At 34.8% G+C, this 27,110-nt stretch overlaps 1 protein-coding gene across 3 annotated transcripts in view; it reads left to right on the forward strand.

Annotated features, from left to right (window-relative positions):
• The window catches only part of VPS13A (vacuolar protein sorting 13 homolog A), a 112,591-nt gene that overhangs the window by 50,813 nt on the left and 34,668 nt on the right, over nucleotides 1-27,110 (forward strand). For all 3 annotated transcript variants that reach the window (XM_055698571.1, XM_055698573.1, XM_055698572.1), the window contains exons 30-52: nucleotides 360-476; nucleotides 559-662; nucleotides 1,090-1,257; nucleotides 1,893-2,200; nucleotides 2,898-3,045; nucleotides 4,063-4,213; nucleotides 5,055-5,179; nucleotides 6,051-6,220; nucleotides 6,825-7,045; nucleotides 8,226-8,458; nucleotides 10,318-10,410; nucleotides 10,891-11,247; nucleotides 12,116-12,217; nucleotides 13,557-13,715; nucleotides 13,834-14,095; nucleotides 14,996-15,156; nucleotides 16,318-16,421; nucleotides 17,711-18,008; nucleotides 19,183-19,578; nucleotides 20,434-20,538; nucleotides 20,636-20,782; nucleotides 24,790-24,918; nucleotides 25,602-25,735. In XM_055698571.1, coding sequence (XP_055554546.1) covers nucleotides 360-476; nucleotides 559-662; nucleotides 1,090-1,257; nucleotides 1,893-2,200; nucleotides 2,898-3,045; nucleotides 4,063-4,213; nucleotides 5,055-5,179; nucleotides 6,051-6,220; nucleotides 6,825-7,045; nucleotides 8,226-8,458; nucleotides 10,318-10,410; nucleotides 10,891-11,247; nucleotides 12,116-12,217; nucleotides 13,557-13,715; nucleotides 13,834-14,095; nucleotides 14,996-15,156; nucleotides 16,318-16,421; nucleotides 17,711-18,008; nucleotides 19,183-19,578; nucleotides 20,434-20,538; nucleotides 20,636-20,782; nucleotides 24,790-24,918; nucleotides 25,602-25,735 — 4,192 coding nt within the window. The remainder of the gene's footprint in view (nucleotides 1-359; nucleotides 477-558; nucleotides 663-1,089; nucleotides 1,258-1,892; nucleotides 2,201-2,897; nucleotides 3,046-4,062; nucleotides 4,214-5,054; nucleotides 5,180-6,050; nucleotides 6,221-6,824; nucleotides 7,046-8,225; nucleotides 8,459-10,317; nucleotides 10,411-10,890; nucleotides 11,248-12,115; nucleotides 12,218-13,556; nucleotides 13,716-13,833; nucleotides 14,096-14,995; nucleotides 15,157-16,317; nucleotides 16,422-17,710; nucleotides 18,009-19,182; nucleotides 19,579-20,433; nucleotides 20,539-20,635; nucleotides 20,783-24,789; nucleotides 24,919-25,601; nucleotides 25,736-27,110) is intronic.

Here is a 27,110-nt window from a genome sequence, read left to right on the forward strand (position 1 = left end):
AACCAACAGACCAGACAGAGTTGTGTATTAATGTAGCTATAATATTACCACTACTTGAGGTAAACTGCTTAGTCCTGAATAACGTATCTCTTAATTTTGAATTGTGCTGTGTAGATGTATATTAATGTATTTCTTGCACTTAATGAAATACTGATGTTGATTACCACGGTTAGTGAAGCACATGAGGACTTGTGTGTAGACAATCCTGTGTATACAATTCCTTCGTGTTGTACTTCTATTATGAGTGCAGTGCATTTTGCCAGTGCAGCCTTGATACAAACTAGACTTTGGGGAAGGGGTGCTACAACATTAAATCTTCTCCTTAGAACATAAGGTTTATTGTTTTGTATTTCCCACAGCATCAAAAAAATCCAAATACGAAGATGTTATCGATCTCAATATCTGTGCTGATTTATCTGGTTTACGTATCTTTATCAGAGAGAAAAAACACAGAATAGCTGAAATTCACATTGAAGGTAGGAACAGAACTTTAATCACAAAGGCACAAAACATAATCAGAACAGTCTCTAGATTCTGTATGCCTTTATTATTTTTAAGGTCTGGATAGCCAAGTGATCATGAAGAAAGCAGCAACAGAAGTGACTGCAAAATTGAAGAACATTATTATTGTGGATTCTGATGAGATGGCATTGTATAAAAAGGTATGCATTTGAATTTCTGAATGGAATAGACTAAATCAAACTTACTTTGTGGGCTCTACTTTTTAACTGGGGGTTTTGGTTTTTTTTTAATAATGTTTTATTTATTTTCTGGGACTGTTATTCTCAATAGGCAGACTGATGTCACCTCCACAACCAGTGATTGTTAGTTTGACATCAACTTTGTGCAATTGTGATGACCTGCTGCTCGTTACGCACCTTACTTTGTTGACTTTAATGAACAGAATTATTCAAGCTGAGATTCCATCTGAATACTTCCAGCTGTTTCAAGGATTTGTTTTATCTATTGTTAGAGCTATTTGAAGTGAAAATGTCTTACAAGTGTGAGGTACTACATCTCATTTTGGAATTAATTTTCTGCAGCACAAGTTTTTACAGTAGAGATGTTCTTTTGTTTTTTCTTCCTAAGGCTCTTTACATCACAGGAAAAGAAGTCTTCAACTTCAGAATGATATCATATGTGAATGCTACAGATGGCATTGCGTATACGAATATGGATGTTGTTGACAATCGTATTTACCTAACTGTTGGGTGTATTCAAGTAGTTTTTGTCAATAAGTTTGTTTCTTCTATTTTGGTAAGTTAAATTTTCCAGATACTGTTTCTTAGCATTCAGATAACGTTGTCAGAACTGTGAAAGGGTAAAGCATCCCATGTGGGGTTGTGACCATTTATGTAACAGCTCTTACATATTGTTGTAAAAACTTCACTGGGATACTGGCGGTCCAGCTATTTTCTTTTCTTCTCCATGTGTTTGTTGAGTGGGCGGCTAAGCAACAATATTTGCTATTATTTTTAGCAGTTTTTCTTTAAAAGACTTGTGGGAGCTTGTAGATACAGAAACTGTTACTTGTTTATTATGCTGAAATACAAGTAATAAGCCATGGTAATTAATGGCTTTTTCATAAATTCTGCTAAGTAAATCTATCTTTTTGCTCACCATATGAGTAAATAAAACATAAATCATACAAGCCGCGTTACAAGGTCACAGCTGTTATCTGATTTGCCAAATACTTAGTATGTATGTTTATATATAATGCATACTTTATCATATTTTTTGGAGGAGATTATCCTATTAAAGGACTAAGAAAAAGTGTGTAGCAAAAATAATACCTTGATGACGGTTTACTATTTAAAAAAGTTAGGATTCTTAGTGTTTTTGAAGTAGTGTTATTCTTAATGACATTCCCAACATCGGTATTCTTTTCCTAGGCTTTTATAAATAACTTCCAAGCCGCCAAGGAAGCTCTTACTGAGGCAACTGTTCAAGCGGCAGAGAAAGCAGCAACAGGTGTAAAAGAGCTAGCGGAGCGTAGTTCGCGTTTGGCACTAGATATCAATATTAAAGCACCTGTTGTGATAGTTCCACAGTCAGCAATGTCTGCGAATGTTCTGGTGGCTGATCTTGGGCTAATCACGGTGAAGAACCAATTCTTTATTGCTAAAACAAAAACACGGTATAATCTCCCGCCTGTTGTTGACTCTATGACAGTGAAATTGAGTGAACTAAAGTTATACAGGTAATGTAGTGTCAAGGTTTTTTTTTAATTCATATAATCCTTTTGGGATACTTCAGTTGGAGAGCTTTAAGAAATTGTTATCAAAATAATTAATGGTTGGTCGTTGATGAATACACTGTTACCTTGAAATAAAACAGTGAATTAATAAAAATTTTGTAAAAGCAATTAAAATACATGGTTTAGGGGAAATAGCAATCTATAAGTCTTTAAATAGATGCAAATGTTTGTTTAGAGAACTTTGTGTAAAATAGTAGACTTAAACATTATTCACTACTTTGGGACAGGTTATACCCATTTGTAGAGGGCTATTTTGACAGGGATTTCAAGCTATATGTAGTGGGAAAGGGATCAAGTCAGCAGTAAAGTGTTCGAAAATGGGCTTTGGTGTAGGGTATTGGGAGGGGGAAAGGAAGGTAATTTCAAACACAGTTGAAGAATACTGAAGAAAGAAGAGATTGCTCTCCAGTAAAGAGCAGGTAAGAGGTCCTAACTTACAAGAAGTTAGTATGTTGCATGCTTGGTATGCACCTGATGTGTCTCTGCCTTTTCAAGAAGAAATGTCTAGTTTGTGAAGGCTTTAATTAGAAATACTAGTAGTATGAGGACTGTTTTAAAGTACTGTTCAAAAAGATGAGGGAAGGATAGTAATGTGCAAGTGAAGTATGTCAAGCTAGGAGTATTTTGTTTCTGTTCACAGATCATGCTATGAGAAGGGTTCATTGCAAACTGAAGTACAGTTGCTGCAGCCACTCAATCTGGAAGTAGCTGTTGAACGAAATTTAGCTGCTGCATGGTATAATGAAGTTCCTGATATTGAAATATCTGGCCGACTCAAGCCTATGAATGTAAGCACTCATTTCTGAAAGTAGCTGTTAAAATTTCTGTCCATAAAACTCTGAGTATTTTGGGGATCCAGTGTAAACATAAGGACTTTGATCACTTGTGGCCCTTAAGGAAATTCTGGGACATTGGCTTTGGACTGAGTAGTGGTAAGATCAACAACTGAGCTGAAAATGAGTAGTTGTGTTGCTAAACCCTTACCACCTTTAGTTTCAAAGAAATGCAATAAATTTTGCTTCCTGTCCTCAACTAGTTTGCTATATGTTGCTAGACACTGCCAATACCTTAGGTATGGTTTGATTTCAAGACATATAGGAAGAGAAGATTTTGTTGTTTTGTAGGGAAAAAGGAAGTGAATCCCTTTTTGTTCTTATCTAAGTTCTGTATTTCATCTGTGATACTGCAGGCAGGTTTTGTACTGTATATTACTATTGCTAGTTAGAAATGGGTATGCTGCTACAGCCTTCCTTTACCTGTCAATACGTTTGAAAGAACGATTGGAAGAAGTTGGGAGTTATTGGTCTGTTCATTAGCAGTGCAATCACTTTTTGAATTCGTGCCCGTGACAAGCCTGAGTATGAGTTAATGCACATGCTCATTTAAAAAAAATATAAATCAAGCTTGTCAGTTGGCTGAGGAAGACCAGTTTTCTGAATTTTGAAATACTAAGTATCTTGTGACTAAATGCAGATAATAATTTTGTGCAACTACAAGCCAAACTGTAAGTTCGTAACTTCTAACATGCAGTTTCTAAGTTGTGGCTTGGTAAAGAAAGTTTGTGGATGAAACCAAAACATGCAAACAACTTCTGATTTCTAGAAATTATTGTAAGGGGTTGTGTGGATTTGAGAAAAACACTTTACTTGGTTCTTTAGTCTCTTAAACAGAGATTCAGATAGGATTAATTTGGATTATCTGTTTATTTGTAAACTTAGATTCTAGTTACCAAAAGTTTCATGAACTAAGTTGTTCTGAGTTTAGTAACAATCTTTTTATTTATTTATTTTTATTTATTATTAAAGCTAATTCTCAGTCAGGAAGATGTTACCACAATACTGAGGACATTAAATGAAAACATAGGTGGAAGCTCTGATGCATCAGTGTCTGTACCAGAACCAAAAGATACGACTAGCCATTGTAGTGATATGCATAGTACTTCACAGCAGTCTGCAGGTAATATTACTAATTTTCTAATATTACATGTGGCCTGGCATTTTTAGTTATTACTGTCAACTTCTAGTTTCTGTTGGAATTGCCTTTATGAAAGGATGCCACATTCAGTTGGTTTAAGCAGTATGCCTCTATTTAACATTGTGGTTTGAGCTATACCCAGCAAGAATAATGATACAAATAAAGAGCAACTGGGCCATTGTAGTCAGTTGTGTAGCATGATGTGCTTTACTGTAAGGCAATAATGCAGTAAGCACCTACAAGTCTGTTGGATTTGGTAACATCACCAGTTTAGAAAGTTGCTATGTTACTCTTTCCTTTGTAGGCTTGTTCTGTTGCTGTTCAGTTCAAGATCTATTTGTCTTGTCATAGTGATGGCGTTCCTAGCAGTTCATGTTCAGTAGGCATCATTGTCTGTAAGCTGTTGAGCACACACTAGAAGAAGCAAGTAAGGTGAAGAACAGAATATTTTGTTGAACTCTTCTATGAAATGTGAAAAAACATCAAAAATGTGGCAAGGTTGAAAATAAACTTGTATTCTTGGTAACATTCTTGCACACGGTACCATACAACGTTAAAGGAATTTGTACATTTATGTCTTTAAGATGGTAAAAATTGCATGTAGAATGTATAAGTTAGTATTTTATTTTCTCAAACATTGTGATTTTGCCAAAAGCAAATACAGAGAGAGAAACATATTCGAAGTGTGGATGGATTTACAAGTGAAGGAAAAGGGAAGGTGGTGTTGTTTTGTAGTCGTTAGTGAGGATGTTAGTTTTTGCTTTCGCTTGTTTTTTTCCTTATTTGCAGTCCAGTAATTTTCTTTTTTTCTGGTTTCTGAAAGGTGTAACTGTGGTGACATCAGCTGTGGTAGAATTGCATTCACCTATGAAAATAAAAACAACACTAAAACTGGATTTCAGATTCGACTCTCTGACTTTAGTATTGTATAGTCCGAATTCAAAACAGGTAAATATAATTTGTTTACTCAGAGAAAGAAACAGTTTTAAGGTTGTCTACGAGTTCTGAAAATTCTGAACAGGAATAGCTTAATTTATGAGCAGAGAAAGTGATTTCTGACAAACACTAGAAATAGTAACAGACATGATGGACATGATAAACAGCTATTTTAATTAAATCACATGACAGATATTACAGGAAAGAAATGAACCAGTGGTGGCACATAAGTGGCATCTTCTGTGATCTGACTAAAAACTTGTTGAAAATTTACCTTAGTTCAAAATACAGTTTGGAAAGAAAAAAAATGCAGAGGGATACAAACTATTCTTTAGTTAAACGCAGACCTGTGTGGACACGCACACATATATAAATAAAATTGTGGAGTGAGATAATAAATTTGTATTACAGTATGAATGCATTTTTATTCTTCTTGAGTTAAATTTACAAAACTTGTCAGCAAATTACTGACTGAAAGTTTGGTAATACTTTATTGTAAACTTATAGTCTGTTATTTTAGATTTTGAGCAATTTTCCAGTATCTGGCTAAACACTACATAGTCATAACAGAATTTAATTTCTTATTTGGTGTCTTTGCATATACTATTTATTTTTAGACAGCAAACAAACCAAATTTGTGTATGACACACTTTCTTTTAAATATTGTCTCCTTCACTAATATAAACCTGCTTTAGCAAGCAGGGGTAAACCTTTGTTTTTTTCAGTTTTCTGTCTTGCTGATTTTTGTTGTCTTCTGAATTTCTAGTGGGTTTATTTAATACATTATTATTAGAAATCTCACCTAAAGCTGTGATCACACCCATGTATTATTTCCATTACATGTAAGCAAATGTACAAACGTATTCTCATTTTATTTAAATAGATGACAAATTTGGATCAGAGAGATGAACTTTTGAAGCTTGCAGAGTTCAAGTTAGTTTTGATGTCAGCTGCTGTCAAAATGTTATCAGATGGTTCAATGAATGCATCAGTCAAGCTGGCAAATTGTACATTAGATGATAAAAGACAGTCAATCCAGAAGGCAACACCAAGGTCTGTATTTTGACATAATTTTCTGTTTGTTGGAGTCTGACAAAGAGTTCCAAATGTTTCTATTTTAGTATTCTGTTAAAACTGCAATTGTTTCAGTGTAGATTGTTCTTTACATGTTATTGTAGACTTCTGTGTCTTTCTTGCTGTCTGTTCCACATTTTGAGACACATACAATGTTAGAAACAACCTTTAAACATGAAATGAAACAAACTTTAAATACTAATTTAATATACATGTAGAAACAAATTTCACTTTCAGCTTTAATAAGCCACTTGATAAGTAAAGACTAAGTTGTTTTTTTAATGAAGAGTAACCAATTTCAGTATAGTAAGACTTTTGATACATAAATAAGGAATTGTGATGGTTAGACTTGTTAAAATGTTGAATACCTTCAGTTGCCAGTGTATGAGAGTCCAGTTAGTTTTGAAGTTTTGTAGAATTTATGTTAATGTTTTTATTGGTCATGTTTTAAAACTTTTGGTGTTACTTTAAAAATGCTTTCTTGTTAATGGATTGTAGCTGGAGTGAGAATCTTGAGTGTTTTTTCAGTATCTGTGGCTGGCTTTTTATTGTCTTATTAAATGCCACCTTAATGGTTTTTCAGGATGGTGGAAATGAAGCATGGATTTGAAAAGAAAGTTATGGTAGATATCAGCTATAAGCAGGGGAGAGATGGCACTGTTCTTGATGTGATTGTTCAAGAGATATATCTTTGCGCAAGCATGGAGTTCCTACTTACTGTTGCAGATATATTCCTAAAGGCTAATGCAGAAAGTGCTGCTGCACAGAGAAATTTCAAACAGTCATTACCTTCAAAGGAGCAAGGTACACCCTGGAAATATATAAAAAAATGTATTTAAATAACCATTTAATTTTGGTGTTATAATACTATTAAAAAAATTATCCTTTTATGCTATTTCCTGTGTTTGTGTGTATAGAATGGTGTCTTTTAACCAATGACGTTTCTTTCTTTGGATCATGGAAATCGGTTCATGTCCCTTGGTCTTTACTTCCAAATGAAGCTTTGTCTTACCAGACACAGGAAATACGTAAAAACATATGTCTAAAATAAAATGGGAAAGGACAATTACAGCTGGCAGTCTCTAGGTTTGTTTGGCTCTCTGCAGTCTCAACAAAACTTATAGTGATGATTACTGCTGTCATTTTGATCCTTCCTGAGAATGAGGTAGCATATTATATTATGCTTAAATATGAATTCAGCCTGCCAGATAGTGCTGCCTAGAAATGCTGTCATACCACTTGTCTACTGATGCACATTTTTCCCTACATCAGGAAACAGGCTTTTAGCTTGAGTGTCCGATTTGGCCTTTTTAGTGCAGGATCCCTATACCTGACATCAGAAATCAGTCGATTAGAGCATCAGAGCAGAAAATGGCTGTGTTTCCAGGCCTCAGGTAGTTCACATGAGGTCTGCAGAGCAAGTCCTTTGTGTTTGTTTTCCTGTAAATTTTGCTGAAGATCTTAAATGTGTCTATCTCAGCTAGGCCTGCTGTGATTATTAATTAGATCAAAACCTAAACAAATTAGGGAGTCTTACATAAAAGTGTATTGGTACTGCAAATGGTTACATCAAACACTATTAAATGCTGCATTATTGTCCTACAGAACAATGTGTGTTTTGCTGCACCAGAGAGGAGAAAATGTGTCTGGCATTTTCATAAGACCCTGTCATAGCTGGCTGATGTAGATGCTTAGTGAAGGTGATACATTTGCTAGTGTCAGAGGTAATAGCAGTGATGATACTGTTGTCCTTTTTGTTTTGACAAAGAAGCTTTGTGGAATCTTTTGTGGTATCTAAATGGCCCTGTATTTCCAGTGAAGATCCTAGAAATAAGTCAGTTGCAGGGATCTACAGGTTTTCTGACTCCAGCTGTGCTAGATCTTGCCTCTAAATATTTAAAACTTCTCTTTAAATTACAAGAGATCTAAATGGTGACAATTTAATCTTTGAACTAATTATCTAACTTAATTTTTATTTTTGAAGCACCTGTGCAGCCTGTATCTGCAGTGGAAATGAACATTGTTGTTAAAAATCCAGAGATTGTGTTTGTGGCTGATTTAACAAGAAGTGATGCCCCTGCATTGGTGGTTACAACACAGTGTGAGGTCTTCATTAAAAATAGCCCTGAAAGGTATAGCATGACAGCTGCTGTTAAAGAGATACAAATGAAAGCATGCCCATTTCTTCCAGAAAAAAGGAAAGGGAACATTACTACGGTGAGTCTGCAAACATCCAGTTTGTATTGAAAAGGTGGTCTGTAACTTACGCTATTAGAATGCAAATTATTTCTGAAGCTTTCATCATTAGAATGTATATTATGAACATATGAGTAAAATTTTGTGGCTGCCATTTGTTGATTTCATGCTGTTTTGTCTGTATGCCAAAAGCATCATCTTGATTTGTGGCATTGAGGTTTGCTTTGTATGACAAGCTACTATTGAGAGCTCAGAGAAGTAAACTGTTAATCTCTATGTCCTGTGTAAGTCAAATAGATTTTTATGTGTACACTATTTCAAACACAATGGGGTAAATTTAGAATACTTGCAGTCTGAAACTTTGGATCAAATAGCTACATAAATGCGTGACAAAGGGTCATAGACATAATGGGAAGTATGTATTGTGAAATAGATCACTTATGGTATGCTGTTCATAAATTCCTTCTTGTTAAGGTCCATAGATCCATTATATTGGAACTGGTTGTTTATATTTTGGCAACAGAATCAGACTTGCAAATTACTGGCCAGGTGGGAATGCATTGACTCCTGGAGCTTCTTACAGCTTTTTTACCTCTACAGCAGATTATATTCCTCAGTTAACTCTGCAACAATATTGTTACATCAGTGAAAAAGTTCAGTTTGACAAAATATCCAACTGTTACCTGTGTCCACAGACCACAGATGAATTTTTTCAGCTCTGTGTTAATGCCCGCTTGCTTTATGGAGCTACGTAGGAAAGACTAAATCTGTAAGCAGAAAGGATTGGGACTTCCACTTATCTCCTTATGAGATACTTTCATAGCAGCTCAGTTTACTCCTCTAAAAAGGAGTTGCTTGACTTCTATTTCTGCAGCACGTGAATGTGGCACAGATGTGAAGGAAAAAAACCCAATTTGAGCAGCAGAGGATAAAATAATAGCACGGACAAAAAATTCTGTTAGATCATGTTCACTTGGAAAAGTGTGGTAAAACTGATGCAGAGTTGTCTACACCTTCAGTATCTGATTCCAATATGGGCAGAGATATCGAGAAAGATGGTAAAATTAGTATGTTTTAAAATTACTGTTTTTTGAGGACTTAATATTCTCATAAGAGCAAATTATTCTGTCTGTGCAGTAGAGTCTTAACTACATCTGAGGGTATGTAGTGATAGGACAAGGGGTAATGACTTGAAGGTGAAAGAGGGTAGATTGAGATCAGATATTAGGAAAAATTATTTACCATGAGGGTGGTGAGACAATGCCCCATCCCTGGAAGTGTTCAAGGCCAGGTTGGATGGGGTTTTGAATAATCTGGTCAAGTGGAAGGTGTCCCTGCCCATGGCAGGGGGGTTGTAACTAGGTGATCTTTCTAGTCTTTTCCAACATAAACCATTCTATGATTTTGTCTATAGTGTACTTCAGATTTAGTTTTGGTAGACCTTGGCAAGTGAGAGTATGTATGCAAAGACTGATTGTAAAATAAAGGTGGAACTGAGTGATGGTGATTCAAAAAGTGATATTTTTATTCAGAGAAACCGTAAACTGTTGTTGCTGTGTTGTTTCCTCGAAAGTCACAGGTATGATGATGCAGTGTTATTTTAAAACATCTGTAGACTTTACCTAAAGAATGGAGTTAGAGAAGTGTAATGCCCTTTACTGCAGTTGATATTTGAATCTTTCATGATTGAAAATGGCTGAGGTGATGCTTCTGATACTTTTTTTTCTTTGTTTGAACACATTACAGTGTTCAGATTATTCTTAATTTTGAAGAACTAAATAATGGTAACTTTTTCTTTTGGTACTTTTGATGTGTAGTGTTTGAGAGTACATGATTTTTTGAAGTGTTTTTCTCTAATGTGTTTTTACTCTTTTGTATAGGTTTTACAGCCTTGTGATTTCTTCTTTGAAATGAAACAGTCAGGTACTAATCCACAGACAGCTGATCTAATGATTAAATCTCTAACAATAAAAGTAGGTAGACCTTTATTGTGTTCTCTACTACTTCCTTCTCGGAAAGCTTTGCTTGTGGGATATATTTCTTAAAAAAATTAAAATCAGGAATGACTGAATCGGGGAATTGTTTCTGTTCTTCCTCAGGTCGCCTACCTATTTAGCATGTGAAAACAAAACAAATTAAAATGAACAATTGTGTGTCAATGCTTTTGGTTTTGGAAACTGTGTTTTATATAATGGCCTGATGTACAGAGATACATTTTTCAAGTGTTCAGATGTTGGGCAGTTCAGAAAACTCCCATCTGGAAGAAAGCAGGGGCTGAAAATCTGAATAGGTTGAACTGTAGTTTGTAGACAGGAATGAGTTTTCAAATGTGGAGTCCTGTAGAGAACAGAAAATGGTTGTAGATTAACATATTAATTACAATTTTGTGTCTGAGAGTACCAGTTTCCTCTACTAGCTTCTGATTTCCAATTATTCCAATTTCTTATTTGTAGGTTTCACCAATAATCATAAACACAGTAATTACTATTACATCAGCCCTTTATCAAACTGCAGAAACAACAGAAGAGGAGATTAGTCAAATTCCTCCGGACTTGTGGAATAAGAAGGATATAAAAAACCTAAAAATGTGGTTTCTTGAAGAGTCAAATGAGAATGAAGATACGAATCCAACTGCTGAACTGGTTCCCACAGGAGAGTCACTGAAAATGAGTATAGAATCTGTTTTTTTAACACTTGAAGCTGGGGTTGGGCACCGAACTGTACCAATGCTTTTAGCCAAGTCCTCCTTTCTTGGAGAAGTCAAAAACTGGAGTACTCTAATCAACCTACGGTCTCGTCTTGAGCTAGAGGTGAGGAATCCTACATAAGAAAGAAAAGTTTTCTTAAGATCTTAACTGTTATTATGTATATATACATGTATTATGCATATATATACATAAGTGTGTAAATATTTATACATACATATATAGATACACATATATAAAAACCCATTATGTATATAGACAGTTAAAGAAAAATAATGCATGTGTTTGATGACTAAACTCCTGCAGACAGATGTTGGGGGAGCAGGACAGGAATGAGGTATTTTCATTAAATGAACTTGAATTTAATTAAATAATTATTTAATGAAAATAATTTCATTGAATGAGTTTATCATTAAATGAAATATTATGCGTTAGGTGTGCATGATATACAAGTTCCCATAGACCTGTTGCATTAGTATTAAATTTGGGAGTAGCAACTGGCTAAAACTCTTTGACAATCTTAATTTTAAGATTACAGTAGAATACATTCATGTGTCATTTCTATTAAATACTATGTGGTAGCAGTATTGTACATAAAATATCTGAATGGGCTCATATCTAGAAAATCAGTGACATAAAATACAGTGGTTGTTGTAGGTAGATTCATCCTTACTTAACAGTGCTTTAGGCTTCCAGTGCCTATAGTTTAAGCAAAAATTATATTTTAATTGACACACCTTATACCACTTCTTTGGAAGTGGGTCTTTGTAGTCGAGAATTAGCTGCCTCATTTCTTTAATGCATTTGCTTCATCGTATGGTGGGAGCTGAAAGTGCGATCTGGTAATATATCTTTTATATTATCAAAGTAATTATATACTTGTGATTCAATTTTAAGACTCTTAAAATCTGTAGAGCTTTCATTGATTTTACAGGTGTATTTAATTTCCTAACTGACTTCTGCATTTTGATAGGTACACTATTTTAATGAGATGTTTGGTGTGTGGGAACCTTTGCTTGAACCACTAGAAGTTGACAAGACTGATTTATTTGAACCATGGATTCTTGAAATCAAGGTATATTTTTCCAAAGCTGAGCTCATATTTTCCATTTCAATACCTTAGAAAAAACAAACCTCCACACCTTTCATTGCTGAGACTAACAGTTTTGTGTCTTCTTATTAATTTCTGAGACTTTTTTCCCAATTAGTGAATGAAACCAGCCCTTGCATAAATGAAGACCCAGACTCATAGATCTGTGAAATAATACTGTCTTTCAAGTGGAAAGATTTGATTCCAGTTGCACTACATCATCATAACGGCTTTATACCAGTTTCTGTAAAGATTAGGTCATATGCAAACGATGTATTCCGTGAGTTTCAAATGCTAGAATACCACTCATCTTGTTCCACAGTAGTATCTGTAGCAGAAATGTGTTGGAAAACCTGATAGCTGTTACTGACTAGCACAAAGTACACTGTAGAAATAGTGCTCTTACCACTTCTGTTCTTTCATAAGGGCATAATTTAGATTCTGGTCTCAAGGTACCTAAACATTTATCTAAGGAAGGAAAATACTTTTTTGGTTGGTGTTTTTTTCATCTCTCCTTCTGTCTGAACTGTTTTATTGCATTGTTTTCTGACTTTTTTCCCCCCAAAACTTGTTAAATGTTTTTAGCTTGAAAGGTTGCTCAGAATGGAAAACCCACTATTTTCCTAGAACTCTTATTAGGAAATGATGTTCTACAGTAGTGTCCTCAGAAGGGTAAAGATTACAGACTGAGATATTGCAATTAAGAAGTTGCTATAAAAATATTCCTGAAAATTTTCCTGAAAGATAGAGACCTAATGCAGGAGAAAGGTAGAAGATAGTGAGTCAAACCTCTTATCTTCATGCCCAGATTTGAAATACATAGTTTGGAACTATATAATTCCCAGAAATGTTGAAGGCCAGGAAAGTGTATTTAATGTGGCTTTTATTTATTTTCCTTCAAACAAATGAAAATGTACAAAGTATTTAATTTGAAAATACATAAAGACCAAATCTGGGGTTACTGTTTTTAAAACAGGAAATCAGTTATGTATAGTAGTTTTTACAGTGTTATTACCTGTGTTAAAATGAAAATTTTCACACAGCATTTTCTCTGTGTGTCAGTATTTAGTATGTATGTGTATGTATTTTTTGAATAATCATAAATTTAGCTACTGTTTAGAGGAATTTCATTGACTTCTGAAATGTATCTTCTGCCTCTTGCCTTCTTTATTCTTTCACTTTTCTGCTGTTATTTGAGAATAAAAACATGAACAAAGAAGAAAAACCATGACAGGACATAGAAGGGAGAAAAAAAGTGTTGAGGTGAAATTTGGTTCTGCAGGAGGAGTGGTCAGATAAGAATTCTTTAAAAATATACTTTCAGATGAAGAAGAAGGCTAAAAAAGCCTTGGTTGAATCAGATGCAGAAGAAGAAAACTACAAAGTTCCAGAATACAAAACAGTAATAAATGTTTCCTCGAAAGACCAGCTGAACATTACACTGTCCAAGTGTGGACTACAAATGTTGAGTAATTTGGGCACGGTAAGAGAGTTTAACAACTCTGACACTGCATAATTATGTAAATTAATGTTTGCACGGATTGTCTTGATGAAGACTTACTCAGTATATTGGTGTTTTGTATCTATACTTTGCTTTCTAGGCGTTTGCTGAAGCAGCTAGTCAAACTTCAGACATCTTCAAAAAGGACCGAGCACCATTTGTAATTATAAATTCTTTAGGAGTTCCCATGACTGTCTTGCCTAGTGATTCCTTTAGTGTCTTAAATGTTGAATTTGGAGCAAAATTATTTCATTTAGGAGATGGTGAGAATTTAAATATGGAATTTGTCAGAACAAAAAATGAAAGCGACCAGTTCACAGCAATGACAACTCTGAGCAGCAAGAGGTTTTACATTCAGATCTGTAAGTTCCAAAGTTCATGCATCTTCTGTTTTTATAAATATTGCATGATGTTTAATACTGTGGCTTGTACAGGTCAGTAAGTATTGTGGGGCTACATAACATGAAAGGAGTGTTTCTTTAGATTTTAGATGTGTGGCAGTATTTGAAATCCTGCTTTAGTCTTCACAGCTAAAAGTTACATGTATCATGCTCATTAATTTTTGTAGCATACATTTTCTGCTATGATAAATTATTTAGGTAACTAATCTTTATTTCATAATTTTACTGCCATCAAATAATTTTAATGCAGAATTAAGCCACCCAAAATAGTTTAGGGTTTTTTTTTTAGAATGCTGAGGCATGTATACATGTGTGTTCATAGAATAAGTTACTCTTAAGGAGGATGTTTTTAAGAAAAGATTGTTTAAAACAAAGTAAAATACAATTGAAGCTAAAAGTAAAAATTACCTATTTTTAATGGTGTATGTGTTAGCAATTTAAGTTGACTTATTGTAATAATTGACAGTTCTTCAAAACTGAGTTCAAACTTTCTTGACCCTGTGACTTGCTAGTTGATTTGTTTTTGCAGCATGTATGAGCTATACCCTGTTACTAAGTCATTACATGTTGTAAACATTTCTTTTTACGCACTAATTTTATTTGCAGTGGCAAAACCCACTTAAATATTTGAGTGATGGACTCATTTGCTTTTTTTTTTTCTGTGGTGGAAAAAGAATCTTTGCTCTTTAGTAATGCCACAAGTTTGGCATACTAAGTGGTGATTGTACTTTTTCATGTGCTTTATATTTTTCATTAATAGATTGAATGATCCAGAAAACTCTATTGAATGCACACTTCTGTCTTTGAAATGTATCTCTGTGCTCCTTGTGAGCCTTTAATTTCTCATCTTGTAAATTCTAGGTCCACATAATCATTCCAGTGTGGAAAAGATTCCATTGACAAAAGTGGGTCGATGTATTTACAGTGTGAGACACGAGGAATCAGGTGTTGAAAGGCACATTGTCTGCCAAATTGATACTGTTGAAGGAAGCAAGATGATAACTATACGTTCTCCTATTCAGGTTATTTTATTTCCATACATTGTAATTTCATTACTTTAATTATTTTAACGAATGAAAAGAATCCTGTAGTCTTTAAATAAAACTTTAAGTATGTTTTTTAAAGTCTTACCTGAACAATTCACATAACTTTGCTGTTTGGTATTACAAGGTAGTTTAGAAGAGATTGTCAAGAATAAAAAGCTTTTTCAAAGTGATGGACAGGGACTGGAGTGGGGACGGAAATGGACCAGAATTTAAATCAGGATAATTAATCAGTAATGTTTTCTAATACTAGCTCTAATTTAACTCTAGTTGAACTGTTTGCTTTGTGTGAAGTGATCAAACCTCACTTAATCTTACCTTGGCTCCACAAGGTTATCCTTCAATTGGATTACTTCTTTTTTTCATCCTGTGCCATTGATACATGAATTTCATATTTAATACCAAGTAAGCTGAAGAGTGAGCACTTCAAGCCTGTGACTCTTTTGATTGAATAGTATTTTTAATAGACACGATATAGTTTACAACTACAGGGATGTTCCAGATATCAGTGTTCTATAGTCATAATGTCCCTGTTACTTTTCACTTGCTGGTTTTGCACAAGTGGTTTATGACTTGGTTAATAACCAGATTTACTGTTTTATTCTTCCCTAAGTTAGATTTTAAATTTTTTCCTAGAGCAAATAATGCCACTAAATTAACAATGAAATAAAAAAAATGTTTGCAAAGAACAAGGAAACTGTATGCACCCCAAATCATAATGGGCGTTGGTGGTTTAACCTTAAATAAATATTTGACTTCCTTTGTGTTTTTTGCCATATAGATTTTTGACCCCCACACCCTTGTATCTGTTACATTTTTAGGAGAAAGTTCTTTGGAAAGATGTTGTACAGTTCAGATTTATTTGTCTCTGGTTTTCCAGGGCTCTGTGTTTCTCCTTGAAAATAATTTTACATCTAGTGTATTAATTTCATGATTAAAATATAGCATTGAACTACACAACTGAATTATTTAAGGAGATTTTCTGGTATTAGAGACAGTTATTTTGAAATACCTGACCTTGAATGCTAAATGGGTAAGATGAACAATGAAAGAGTTCTCATTTGTTGCTGTATTATGCTCAAAACACTTTATCTTTCCAGTTTTTTCTAATGTATGTTGCTGTATTTTTATTTCACATAGATAAGGAATCATTTTTCAATCCCATTAAATATTTTTGAGGAAGGAAGATGTTTAGGGACTGCTTCACCAGGAAATGAATTCAACATACCATTGTCATCTTACAGGTACTTCTATTGCCTTGCTTTTTTATCGCGGAATATGTTTATACATTGTTGATTAGTGTATCCATAGAATTGCGCTAAAAAAAATGTTTGCTACCTTATACTGTAATTAATACTGTACTGTCATTGTTGGGTAGGATCTTTTCAGAGCATCTAGTCTGAATTAAACAATACTGTTTAATTCCTGAATTGGAAGTCTTTTTTTGAAATCCATTTTACTGAACAATTTAAATTAGCTGTTAATTTAAGAATCCAAGCCCAGTTGCTTTTGAAATGCAGGGATTGTTATCTGCACAGAACAGACTTTTTTTTTTCTCCTTTGTATAGTGGTGTCTAGTGATGTGTTGCAGCTTTTTATAAAAAAAGTCTTTGTTAGTTTCAAGTTTTTAATTCAGAATCACAGAAATCAAATACACTTAAACTCTATCACAGGTGTAGAAAAAGACTTTTCAGTCTTAGAAAGACTTGGCTTCCAGCATAGCTATGCTTTTAGCACCCTTAAGCTAATACCCACTTAAAACTGCAGTGGGTTTGTATGTACAATTTTGCTGAACTGTCACCAACTCTTAGGCTGCTAAGTTGGCTGTGGTTGTTTTTTATGACTTTGTCTTTCTGGTTTTCCCCCAAACCTTTCCCCATTCTTTTTTCAACATGACAGATGTGTATTTCTTTCATTAAATAAATTACATTTTACTGTAGATAAGGTAAGTTCATTAATATTTCTAACTATCTGTATTTTATTTAATAAGGTTTAGTGACATTCTGATTCATTGCACAGATATATGGATGAGTTCCACTTGGCAGTCAGGAAATGTTTACTAACAAAAATCTTCAGTCAAGGAGCAGCTGGTTGGATTAAAGCAGTTGCCTTCCAAAAGTCATGCCTGTAAATAATCCGTAAACTTGAGGCTTTATCTGATAGGAAAGATAGACACTTTCTGCAGACCTGTCATAGCAGTGAATTGTTTATCGAGAGCTTTTGCTTGGAACAGGAATATAGCAGCACTTGTAAGGGAATTCAGTAGCTTCTTCATAAGAATCTCCAACAGTCCCTTGTTTGCAAGGGACGTATGTAGAGGTATGGAACAAAAAGACCCAGGTGGTTTACAATTCTGTGAACTTCTGGGATCCAGACCATGCTTCCTCTTTTAAGTGAGATAAAGGAAGGCAATGAATAAACTCAAAAATATTCCAAGATCCAAGTAATACTAGGTTGTTAGAATTGCACAGTACTCTTTCATAATTGAAAAATTCAGTCTCACTGAGTGTTTAAAAAACATTTTCATTTACAGATCCATACTGAGTTTGCAACCACTACCCAGTGAAAATGGAGTGGATGGGGAATATGATATGTGTGAGGGAATTACATTTGATGAAATTATGAAAAATGTGGACAGTTTATTACAAAGGAAATGCCAGTCAGTGAGGTCAACTAACCACTCACTTATCATCAATATTGTTCCTGTAAAAGACACATTGACATCTTCATTATGTGCAGAAGATCAATGGAGTTTTCCATGTGTTGTTCATTTGTGGCCTTCTGTTCTTCTCCGCAATCTTCTTCCTTACCAGATAACTTACTCCGTAGAGGTAAATCTTTAATGTTTAAATTTTTTGTGATGTTTCCCACCTATGGTATGAAAGCTGACCACCTGGTTGAAATATGCTTATAAATCGGTATTAAAAGAAAGGGCTTCTGTTAAGATTATTTGTGAAGCAGGTTTGCAGCTCTTGTAAGGGCAAGTCTGTATCTACAGAAATGGACCAGCACCAGATGTGAAAAGAAATGGTATTAATCATTAGTAATAAGCCATACTTTAGATGTACGGTGTTAAGCTTTACTTTGCATATATGTTTTGGGCTCTGTGAGAGAGGCACTTTCTGCTGCTCAAGTGCAGCTTGAGTGTAATTAAACAGTTTAGTTTTTCATGTCAGCTATTGACTGCTTCAAATGAGAAGTATATCAGTCTACAGTAACATTTTATGGGCTGTCAGTGTTACTGACTTCTAGCAGTAGCATGCTTTTAACAAATTCTCAAAGCCTCCTTTTTGCTAGGTTTTGGCATGACAGGCATTGTAGTGCCAGACTTCATATTCTTTTTGGATGAAATTAAATTATTCCGTGCACTTTGACTTTTTATAGGCATTCATTCCAGGGCCAGATGAGAGCTGGTCTCAAGTAAAACACCTAAAATGTGTACAGTGTGGACATTGGTTCCTCAGCACAAAATGTTTCATTCTGTGGATCTGCCGTGGTTGTGTCCCACTACTTATTGATGTAGAGTTAGACTAATAGAAATATAGATGGGAGAGAGTGAAACGTTATTTTTTTTTCAGATAGTCTTAGCATTTAATACTTGGGACACAAACAGAATTTAATCATAACATTTTGTCACAAATGCACAATTACTAGAGCTGAAGACCATGGCCTCTACAAAATGTATGGAGATAGCAGGCTGTCTTCTGTTTGTCTCTTACAAATTCAAATTTAGTGCAAGGAATCTATCATTTAAGCATGATTATGTGTGTGAATTTGGTGACAGATCTTTTTTTGGTGTTAAATATTGATAACCATGCATGGTTCTTTTTTCTGTAAAATGTTGTATTAAGGTAGACATTTAAAAATGTTACTTAGTTAAATAGTATAATAAGCATTTTAAAATTTTATCTAAATAACTTAATTTTCAAAGCTAATTAGAAAATAAATTGTTAGGAATGTTGAGTGTGACTCATAAATGTACACTGTTTGGTTTTTCTTGAAAAGGGAAATGGGAAAAAATATGACACTCTACAAGAAGGATGTTCAGCCCAGATTCATAATGCAGTCTTGGATCAAACAAAACTAGATTTACAGTTACTTAACTATCTTGATCAAAATTGGAAAAGTGAGTACCATATAAAAAGCAATCTACCTGACATCAGCTTCACAACGTTTTGCTGCATCACGGAGTTGGATAAGACTGAACTGGATATCGCTGTCCATGTGACCTACAGAACTGGGCAGATGGTTATAGCAATTCACAGTCCGTACTGGTTGGTAAATAAAACTGGTCGAATGTTGCAATATAAAGCTGATGGTATTCACCGCAAGCATCCTCCGGATTACAAAAAGCCTCTCCTTTTTAGTTTCCAGCCCAAAAACTTCCTCCAAAATAACAAGGTATTGTATCTTGTAAAACCTGGCAACTCTGTACTCCCCTATGTTGTTGTATGACAATGTTTTTACACTTTGAAAGTTATCTATACTATGCTATGCTCTGTAAAGGGCATGAAACCTATCTCTGTCTAAAGGCAAGAGTGTAAGGAAGTGCGTTGTCAGATATATTTGAGATGGGACATTCACATTATCAGAGGTATTGTTTAGAAGGATTCTCATCTTTGAAAGAAAGGAAATTCACTGAGCAGTGTTTCCTGAAGGAAAGAATTGCCTTTATTCCATTTAGACTGTATCAAAAGAGGCCCTTATTCCAAATAGGACATAGAAGCTGTGTAAGAAATGTAAAGCTTTGCTACTTGAAAAAAGAATGCTCCTACTTGAAAAAAGAATGCTCCTACTTGAAAAAAGAATACTTGCAGTGGTGATTTGTAGATTGGGTCTGAGTTGGTAGTAGGCTAAGGTTAAGAGGTAGTTTACCATTTGAGTCTACAATGTGAGTGTTTTTATGTTTAGTTTATTACTAATGTTTATTACTCATGGAAGAATGATATAGGAGAGGTCACCCAACTGTGTTGATCTGCCTTTGAGATTTTAATTGTGATGTGTTATGGAAAGCTTTCTTACCTGGTGTCTTCCTCTGGAGTATCTTAGACTTACAATGATCGTAGCTTATAACTAAGGGTGGTACAAAGTATCTTTGTGAGATGATACTGACAATTGTCTTGACTTTGTAATAGAAACACCAGTATTTCAAGAATGCACTTACATTTATGATTATATATATGCGTACTTTATATATAATTTTAAATGTTGTCAGTGTCTGTAAACCAAGAATTAATTCAAGGTATTTCTTCATAGGTGCAACTTATGGTAACTGACAGTGAACTCTCTGATCAGTTTTCCCTGGACACTGTTGGAAGTCATGGTTCTGTGAAATGCAAGAGTCATAAAAAGGAGTATCAAGTGAGTTAAATTTATCTTTCTAAATCTTACTTTCAGAAGATATGAATGAGTTCAAGAAAGGAACAGTGTATTTCTAACAATATCTATTTATTCACAGGTTGGTGTCACCATAAACAACAGCAGTTTTAATATTACTAGAATTGTAACTTTCACTCCATTTTTTATGATCTCAAATAGAAGCAAATACACTTTGGAAGTAGCTGAAGAAGGCAAGGAAAAGTGGATTCCCCTTGTTTTACAACAGGTAAACTTAAAGGAAGCTATTTTGAATTGTTTCTCTCAGGGAAAGAAACCACTGGTTTGAACACTCACTGATGAAAGATACGAGCCATGCTTAAGTGTTCACTGACAGGGTCTGAACATACTGTGCTTCTTCACTAAAGTATTTGTGTCCTGTTACCTTTTCTCACTGTTGCTTTAGGACATACTGTAAAGCTGCTTTATTATACTTGGAATGTTTTCTGCTATCTGCATTATAAATAGAATAAGAAAGACCTGTTCTATTACTATATTATCTCTCTCTGCAGCGGCACTGAAACTTGTGTTCTGTTTTTGCAGTGGTATCTGATAGAGTGGTTTGGCTGACCTGGTATGGGTCATGCCGCTTTCATACAGAAAGAAAATCCCTCATGTGGATTAGTTCAGATAGTTCCAAACTGTTCTTCTGGGACTAGTCTCACTGCTGTTTTTCAGTCCTTAATGTATAATTTCTAGAGAGGGATCACTGGCCCCCAGGCCGATTGGTGTGGAAGAGGCATTTGGGCTTTTCTATGCTGCAGAGGTCTGTTGCAGACTGGATGTGCAGCTTGGCTGTTTGCATCCCACTTGGCTGTGTGTATCCCACAATTATGTTTTGTATGTGTGTTGAGTTTTGAGGCCATCATGACTTCCTTCAGGACACACAGGAAAAGCAACACATGTCTGGGGTAGTGTTGAAGGTCTATGAAAGCTGAAAGTGATCCATACTGCCTTCTGGGAAGAGTGAAATATCCCTCCTTTCCTTTGAGTCTTGGAAAGAACATATCCAAAACAGAGACGGAGTTCAACAAATAGTGTGGTTGGAGGCCTTCTCACTTCTCTTTAGCATTGTAGGTATTCAGATGGTTACCAAAAATGCTTGCAAACTAAAATACCAAAGTTAAAGAGTATTTTAAAATCAGATTAGTAACCAGCTCTTGTTATATATTTGGCACCTTCAACCATATGCTTCTTAAGTGTGCTTTTTATTTTTAATGATTATGGAAGAGAAATACCATTTAAGTATCTTTTTAAATTTATGAAATTAATACTACTTTGCTTGCTTTATGTTGTCATTGTTCCACTGTAACTTTTAAGTGTACACAATGATGATTAGATCTTTAACTGTGTAAGTCAGTTCAGCTTCCCATAATGTTAGTCATTATTTTCAGAGAAGTTTGCTTTTACTCAAGAATAGGCTGTTTTCCATAAGCCTACACATCTGTTACATTTCCTAATATTCTTATGTTCCTCTGAACCTAACTTTTGTTTGACTGTATGTAGGTTTTTTTTCTTTACATGCATGATTCCTCGTCTAGTTCATTGATAAAGCTCTGAAATGACAAAGGTTCATGTATAATAGGATGATCCACTTAATCTCTAACGTTTTACTCTGAGAAAATACAGTTTGATTTTATTCTTGGTGTTCTGTGGTTTATATTTGATAGAGAGTTTTTATTAGAATAAATTGAGTTATTTTACAAACACTTTTGAATTTTTCTTAAATTTCTTGAAATTCAAAGGTAATAGTTATGACAGTTCAGATACATTGCAACATATATTATCTGTGCGTTTCCTATGCTGGCTGTTTTATTGATATGCTTACAGAATTTTCTAGCATATCCCACAAGTGTCATTGTTTCTTAGGTGTTTCATAATTGTATTTTGATCTTAGTCTTCTTTCAGTTATCAAGTATCAAAGGAGGACTTCGTAGATTTTAGGATCACTCCTAATATCCTTTGAAAGATTAGATATGGCAGTTTATGAAATGGAATAGTAGAGGTCAACAGCGGAATCCATATCCCCTCCTAAATTATTCCAAACTTCACTGCCAAAATTGCTTGCCTTTCCACAGTGTGTCAGTATTTTCCCTTTTGACAAACAGTCTCTATAAAAGTCTGTGTTGTGACGTTTGTTTGCCAAGGTTGTTCATATGTAACCTAGTTGCTCAATCCACTATGTTTCTTATTTCTTCTTAATCTAGGTGGTTTCCAAACACTATTAGTCTATATTTGGGCATCCAGGATAGATTTCCAGGAAAAAGTTCCCATCTGATACTGTACTTGAGATACAGAACTCTGTTATCCAGCACTTCTCACTTTATTCTTTTACTTCAGGTTCATCTTCAAAAAACTGACAAGGTTGTTGAAATGTTATTTTGTAGCTCAGCTTGCTCCCCTCTCCCCCATTCTATTTTTGTCATTAAAGCAGAGTCCTTTCTGCTGCTTTTCTTTTTTATCCACTCTTCTTTTAGTGACAGATAGCCTGTGTTCTCAGGGAAAAAAGCAATCCTTGTGCAGAGCCCATCTTCTCTGGGACATGTTCCCTGTCTGGGAAGCAGCCAATATATCAGAATCTTTAAATATTTTTAGAGAAATGCAATGTTCTTCAAAGGTTCTACTGGTTGTTGGATAGTGATTAGTATGAAATGGCTTGCCAAGGACAGTCCTTCAGATAGGTGTAACGCAGGACAGTTGACCAATGTACATCCTTATAGCTAGAAAGAAAGAAAACATCACTGAAGACGGTACATGAGACCACTGCTAAATATAAATAAAATATTCTGTAATGTAATGGAGGCTGTTGTATAAATATAATGTCTGCTGAAGCACTTAACATATTTGAAAACGCCATCATTTTGTGACACATTCTGTGGCTAAAGACCATTACAAAATATTTTTTTTTCGGTTATCGGTATTGATTGTGTAACTTCTTGTTTAACCAGTCATTTTTACTTGTTTTGGTTTTGACTTTAGAATTCTGTTTACTGTTGACTGGTTCTCCTTGAATTCTCTTTGAACTCTCAATTTTCTTGTTGAGACTTGCAATGTTTTGTGCTAGTTTGCAACACAATTTAGATTTCCTTTGGCTGTTGGATACATGTTGGTGTAGGTAACACCTTCAATCTTGCTGTTTAACTATATTTTTTTCCTTTGTCTTCCTGCTTCCTGTGGTGTGAGAAACAATGGGAAAGGGAACTTAGTGGCATGGTAAGTTGGTGAACTAGTCTTTCACCATTGAAGATTTAATTCTAGGATTCAGATACAATTAAGTATAAACATTTTGTTTCTTAACCTGTGTTAGAGAAGGATGCTCCTGAAGTTCTGAGTGTTGCAGGTGAACAGTTTGAAATGCAGGAAGACTGGTGTATCTAGACAGACTTTGGCTCTTGCTGGTTGAAAGCTGTTGTTATAGCTTGTTCCTGTGCCAGGACTCTTCTAATTAGTTAAACTCTTCATTAGTTACAACGAAAACTTTTGTGTTCACTATCTTGTCTTACTTATTTGTGTGCAAACTATTGAAGAGGGATTGTCTGTGGAATTTTTAAACCCAGAATGGCTATGATTTCAGTGGTGGATGTGAATAGCAAAACATCCTTTCTAATTTAGCTGCCTAAAGCTTCAAAATTTTTTTTATAAGTTTTATACCCACATACATATGTGTATTTATATTTTTTATGTATATGTGTGTATATAAGTATTTCAAAAGAGCAGCTAGCATGCTGATGTCCTGTGTACTCAAAATTACTATGGGGTGTATTTATGGTAATATCCTTTTTTGTCATTGGTGTCATTTTAAGATTAATTTGTAATTCCTACTTAATTTGGCAAGAAGTAGGTTAATGGAAGACTAGTTTTGTCAATTTTTTTTTTTTTTTGTAACAAGCTTGGCCATTTTGCTGTTGCAGGCATGCTTAGCTTTATATTCTAGATTTTGTATACATTATCCATTTCACATCTACTTCATGTGAATATGAAGTCTTACAGTTTTCACATTTAGCTCCTTCACTTCTTGGTTTCTTCGCTGTAGTCTGAATTATGTCTGATTTCCTTTCCATTTACTGTGTTCAGGTAAGTAATTACTTCTAGGTCTTTTAGTAGAGTTTCTAATCCAACTTACTACACATTTGGGTAGAATTTTGGTAAATAGTATGCACTTTAGCCCAAAGCTCACCTACTATCTAGTTCATTTTCTCACTTCAAAATATCTGATTATATAATTTTTTTTCCTAGTGTATTCCCTTTTGGCCTGAAAACGATGCCAACAAGCTGCTTGTTAGAGTTGAAAATTCTGATCTTCCCCCAAAGAAGATAAATTTTGATAAGCAAGAAAACTGTCTGCTCCTACATTTGGACAACAAGGTAAATGGCTGCCTTGGGAAATTAGGTAAAACAACATAAATGAGTTTAATTTCCATTTTTAAATCTTCCTGTCTTCTCATACAATCAAGTATTGCAAAACTTCAGCTGGGGAAAGGTTTATATATATGCAAGTGTATTATTCTCATTTTCATGCGCTCTCTTTCCAGTGTGTACACTGTAGGTGTTCTGATAGAAGTAGGTGTTTTGTTTTAACTGCTTCTCTGTGAAACTGATCTACAGAAGATGAAACACTGTTTTGCTAGTGTTTTCTAGCTGAGGCTGGGAAATATTTACATTAGTTCTCAAGTAACGCTAAGTTACATTGAAAAATAACCTCAGCTTCACTAAACTTACTTGTGTTGTGTGCGGTCTCATCTAGGAGTAGTTTTTGAGTGCTTTTAATAGTAAGATGTTTTGGAGGGCATTAATGCATGCGAAGATGATTCCTCTACTACCAGCCTAAATTTTGACAATACAGAACTCTTTCAGATTTTTGATTACTAATTCCAGTACCTGTTATTTAGTAGTTAAATCAGGGAAATATTTTAAAGACATGTTAAAATGGGTTGGTTGGTTGACTATTTGATGGTTTTAGCTTATGAGAGTAAAAGTCTTCCAAAATATTTAAATTAAATTTGCTTTACTAGAAATTCATACCACTTCATAATTTTTACACCTGACAGCTTGGAGGAATTACAGTTGATGTTAACTTGACCGAACATTCTACAGTGATTACTTTTTCTAATTATCATGATGGCGCAGCTCCATTTCTGTTGATCAACCATACTAAAGAGGAAGTTATTGAATATGGACAAAGGTAAGAAGAGTTCTAGTGTAGATGTCTGCATGGAGACATGCAAACTATTTTGTGTGTTGTAAGTACGCCTGTTTCTTAAGAAGCCTGTTTTTTAAGAAATGGATGTCTTAAATTCGTCAGAGCATGCAAAAATCTGTTGTTTTATAAATTGAAGATAATGAATTCTTAACAGAGGATTGTAATATAGTGCTTTGTGCCTGTTTTTACAAGTAAAGAAGCTGTCTTGTGAGTTAAAGAAGCTTTGGCGTCTCTTTTCATATGAACTTTGTGGCCTTGCCCTCTATATTCCTTTGCATTCCTGGTGGGGGCAAACGATGCGCTTGGCTTTTTTGGAGCTCTGCAGGTGCTAGCTGTGCAGAATAGGTAACAAATGAGTTGTAAATGTAATTAGACTTGAGATTTTTAATATGCTATCTTAGTTAGTTGAGAAGTATCTGAAAGAATTGGTTAAAAAGTTCAAATATAAATTATATGCAGTTGGTGAAAATTTGGTTCTGCATGCAGCTGTAATGGTTCTGTTCTCAAGCTGGATTGTCTTTGTAACACTTTGCTACTGTATGCAGATACTGTGCAGTGCTGAGACATGTAAGCAGTATCTACAGCATTCTTGACCTATTTCTTTTTAAAAGCCTAACAGTCTCTACCATTTTATACCATTTTTTACTTTCAGTCAGTCATAGCAGTGTTGTTTACAGACTTTTAATTGAAAAGTGGAAGAGCTGCTAGTCAAATTAAGCTGCAGCGCTATGTTCCTGTCTGAAGAATACAGTCAATTGTTGCCTTGTTTTTTATCTGTAAATATTATTAATTTTTATCTTTTCAGCTGGCTTTTGGGAAACCCTAGTATAAATTTAATAAGTATATATGTAACTTTTGTAATGAACTATGGAGAACAAAATAGAACGTTTCAGTTGTAAGGGACCTACAGTGATCATCTAGTCCAGCTGCCTGACCAATTCAGGGCTTATCAAAAGCTGAAGCACCTTAAGGGTATTGTCCAAATGAGTCTTAAACACTGACAGGCTCGGGGCACTGACCACCTCACTGCTGTTGTAGTGTTTGTCAACCCCCTTGGTAAAGAAGTGCTTCCTCATGTCCTGTTTAAACATATCCCAGCACAGCTTTGAACGTTTCCCACTTGTACTATCACTGAGTCCCAGTGAGAAGAGATCAGCACCTCCCTTTCTGCTTTTCCTCCTGGGGTAGGCATCTTTCAGAGTAGAAGGCAAGTATACCAGTTTGTATGTGAGGGGAAGTGGAGTTTAAAAATCCGTTTTTCTGAAAATATGTGCTGTACGCACATGCTAAACGCTGCACTTTTTTTTTTCTTTTTTTTTGCCCTTCAGCAAATCATTTAGGGGAAACCTTTCCTAAT

Source organism: Falco cherrug, chromosome Z (genome assembly GCF_023634085.1).
Source record: "Falco cherrug isolate bFalChe1 chromosome Z, bFalChe1.pri, whole genome shotgun sequence".
NCBI classification, from domain to species: domain Eukaryota; kingdom Metazoa; phylum Chordata; class Aves; order Falconiformes; family Falconidae; genus Falco; species Falco cherrug.